Source organism: Porites lutea, chromosome 4 (assembly GCF_958299795.1).
Source record: "Porites lutea chromosome 4, jaPorLute2.1, whole genome shotgun sequence".
In the NCBI taxonomy this organism is placed as follows: Eukaryota; Metazoa; Cnidaria; class Anthozoa; order Scleractinia; family Poritidae; genus Porites; species Porites lutea.
In genome coordinates, this window is record NC_133204.1 from 20,237,611 (window position 1) to 20,241,584 (window position 3,974).

General features: G+C 39.5%; 1 protein-coding gene across 1 annotated transcript; it reads left to right on the forward strand.

Moving 5' to 3' along the window:
• The first annotated feature begins 301 nt into the window (after positions 1-301).
• On the forward strand, positions 302-1,421 carry LOC140935059 (uncharacterized). Its single transcript, XM_073384593.1, has one exon. The coding sequence runs from the start codon at positions 351-353 to the stop codon at positions 1,143-1,145; it is 795 nt and encodes a 264-aa protein (XP_073240694.1). The 5' UTR covers positions 302-350; the 3' UTR covers positions 1,146-1,421.
• Positions 1,422-3,974: the final 2,553 nt, after the last annotated feature.

Genomic DNA, 3,974 nt, shown 5'->3' on the forward strand with positions numbered 1-3,974 from the left:
CTCGTTCTGAGGCATCTTGTCATGGAACGAGATAGAACTTAAACGTTTCTCGCAACACAGTTATGAGACTTCCTAAAGAACTGGATCTCTATCTCGTTCTGAGGCATCTTGTCATGGAACGGGAGATTGGGCCGAGTGATGGCGGAGTAGGAGCACCCAAAAAGCCGTCCGCCTTCCAAAAGTTCTTTATGGCTGAAAAACTGTCTAACTATATTAGAAAACGCAGAAATCGATCATCGACAAGCTCCGGAGGCGAGACCTCGCCATTTCAAGAGGCCAAAAAGCGCAGAGATCTAACAGAAACAGAAGACGAAAGCACAGGTAGCGACCACGAGACAAATGACGAAGTCATGGCGGCTCTCGACAAAATAGAACACATCGGAGAACAACTTAACTCCATCATTGATAGACTGAGTAAACTTGACTCAATCGAAAGCACAGTAAGAAATATAGAAACCAATTTGGCGAATCTTAAGACAAGAACAGCAAAGCTCGAAGAGTTTCAAGCAACGGCCAAGACTGACATAGCTGATCTAAAGAAGTCTTGCAGTTTCAATACTGACAAAAGTAAGGAATATCAAGATGATTTAAAAAAGAAGATTGACAAGCAGAATGAAACAATTACCTCTCTGATTGAGAGTGAGAAGAAACTCAACCACCAAATGGACGAGATCATATCCAAGAACCTTTATCTCGAAGCTTACTCTAGGAGAGAGAATATTAAATTTTTTAATATCCCTGAAGCACGAGAAGAAGATACCAAAGAAGTTCTAAGAAGTTTCATGGAGAGAGATCTCGGATATCGTAATGGCCGCAGCGTGGAAATCCAACGCGTACACCGTCTATCAAACCGACGTAATAGCAACACAGCTCCACGTCCTATAATCGCCAGATTTCTTCGATATAGAGATGTCGAGGAAATTTTCTCCTTGGGCCGACGTCTAGAGGGGACCGATTTCCAAATGTTCCGTGATCTTCCATTGGAAATCATCAAGCGCCGGAAAGATCAAATGGCAGTTTTCAAACAAGCAAGACGACAAGGTATGAGAGCATCTTTCAGCAAGAGCCAGCCCGACAAGCTGTTCATAAACGGCAGTTTCTGGCCTCCGGGCAAGCGCCTCGATGCAACAGAAGCAGCTGAGTAACTGTTTTTCATGATTGTACCTCAGAACTTTACTCTCCTTATTTATAAATCTAGGGTGGCGGGCGACTTAGCTGTCCCGACCGGTAATAACTACTCGACCAGGTTTTTGCTTTCCTTTACGCGCCCGCTAGCCACTCGAAACCCCAAACTGATAAGGTTTTTTTTATAGTTAAATTGCTTATGTTTTGTTGTATTATTTTTGGTTACTTTAGTTGTTTTATATGTAATTGTTTGTGTTTCCGTGCCACCAGTTTGCTTTTCGTATTAGTACAACGCTGTTTTGTCGATTCAAGCGTGCATAGCTTTATAAACTACATCGATAAAATTATACCTAAAGCTTTCGGATGCAATTTCTTCTTTCAAAGCTTAAAAATTACAATTTCTGAGCTGTATGCAAGACATCTTCGCACGGCCATAACGCTGTTATTGTCAATTAATCAAACAGTGCAGATATCTATTATATCTCTTTTATTTATATACAAAATAGATAACAATACTATCACGGTATCTTCTCTCAATGTACGGGGCCTTGGGAATAACGCTAAAAGAAGAGAAACCTTTAATTGGCTCAGATCTAAGAAATACTCGATTTACGCAAGAAAATTCACACCTATGGGCTGCTGAATGGGGGTACAAAAGCCTTTTCAGCTCATTTTCCAGCAGCAAAGCTGGAGTAAGCATTCTTTTCAACAATAATTTCGATCTTCAAATTATGAAAACTTTCATCGATGACTCAGGGCGCCTTATCTTGTGTGACTTAAAAACAAATGGAAAAAGTATAACCTTAGCAAATATTTACGCGCCAAACGAAGATGATCCAGCTTTTTTTAAGAATCTCCTTGATCACCTTGAAGATTTCGAAGGAGAGGAAATTATTATTAGAGGCGATTTCAATCTCGTCCTTGATGTAGAGAAAGATAAAAAAGGTGGCCTGCCCAGAACACATCACAATGCGCAAAAAACCATTTATGAGATATGCGATAACCTCGAGCTTGTTGATGCTTGGAGAATATTGAACCCCGAAGCAAGAAGGTATACATGGCGCCAAACACAGCCTACTGTCCATTGTAGACTAGATTTCTTTTTAACAAGTCAGAGCTTTCTGGGTAGCATTACCTCCGCAAACATTCTACCGCGCTTTAAGACAGACCACTCAATGATCACATTAAACATATCTCTGCATTCAAACCCAAGAGGGCCTGGTTTTTGGAAACTCAACACATCGCTTCTGGCCGATAAGGATTATATCGATTTGATAAGGTTAACTATCCAGGAAACAGAGAATGAATACGCAAATGATAAGTCGATAAACCCTGCGCTCCTTTGGGATATGTCAAACTTAAAATTCGAGAGAAATCTCTTAGCTTCGCTACTGCCAAAAAGCGTAAAACTTCACATAAACAGCATGAGCTAGAAGAAAAAATCGCCTTACTAGAAAAAGAACTTGAAGAGCCTTCTGTCAGCGAAACACAAAAAACAAATAAAACAGAACAACTTGAGCTATCCAAAAGTGAATTAGAAGAGATAATTGAAGTCAGAACCAAAGGGGCAATCTTGAGATGTAAAATTAAATGGTACAATGAAGGCGAAAAAAACACTAAATATTTTCTAAACCTTGAGAAAAGACATTTCAAACTGAGTACAATAACCCAGCTTAAAATCACCGATCAAAAATTTATCACATCTGATAAGGAAATCCTTGCTGAATGCGAAACCTTTTACAAAGAGCTCTACACATCCCAGGAAAATGTAATACCAACAGACAGCGATTTTTTTCAACCTGAAAACGAAACGTTTCTGGACGACAACGAGGCAACGAGTTGCGAAGGATATTTAACCGAACAAGAGTGTCTTAAAGCTTTAAGAAGCATGGATCGAGACAAAACCCCTGGAACTGATGGAGTCACTGCTGAGTTCTACAAAATTTTTTGGAAAGACTTATCTCCTCTTTTAATAAGTGCACTCAACTATTCATATGATAAAGGAGCCCTTTCGATCACACAGAGACGCAGAATCATTAAACTCATACCAAAAAAAGACGCAGACCCGCACTTCATTAAAAACTGGCGGCCCCTTACTCTCCTCAACTGCGACTACAAAATAGCTGCGAAAGTTATCGCAAACCGAATAAAATCTGTTATCCCAAAACTTATCAATAACGACCAGACCGGTTTCCTAAAAGGAAGATTTATTGGAGAAAACATTAGATTGATAGATAACATTATAAACTACGCTTCTCAACAAAATATCCCTGGGCTATTGCTCTTTGTAGATTTTGAAAAAGCCTTTGATTCGCTTGAATGGTCTTTTATTGAACATACGCTCCAGCACTTTGGTTTCGGCTCTTCTTTGATAACCTGGGTTCAAACATTTTACAAGAACATCGAAAGCTGTGTCCTAAACAATGGCTGGACGAGTTGTTTTTTTAAACCACAAAGAGGTGTTAGGCAAGGTTGCCCTCTTTCGCCGTACCTATTTATACTATCTGCTGAAATTTTAGCTAAAGCAACCACATCGAACAAGAACATTAAAGGAATATCTGTAAACAACTCAGAAAGTAAAATTAGCCAGTACCCAGATGACACAACTTTCATTCTTAACGGTACTAGAGATTCATTATCTGCCACACTTAAGATGATCGAGACTTTTAGCAGTATGTCTGGTCTCAGACTCAACGGTAAAAAGACTGAAGCTCTATGGATTGGATCAATGGCAGGAAATAAGGAAAAACTTCTTCCCGAGAAGAATTTTAAATGGCCAGAAAACAAAGTTAAGGTCCTTGGCGTTTGGCTTTCTACCGATCTTGATATCACATTAAGCTTAAACTATA

What these genes read in the sequence shown, in the direction of transcription:
- LOC140935059 (XM_073384593.1), top strand. Translation starts at nt 351, where the DNA reads ATGGCGGCTCTCGACAAAATAGAACACATCGGAGAACAACTTAACTCC.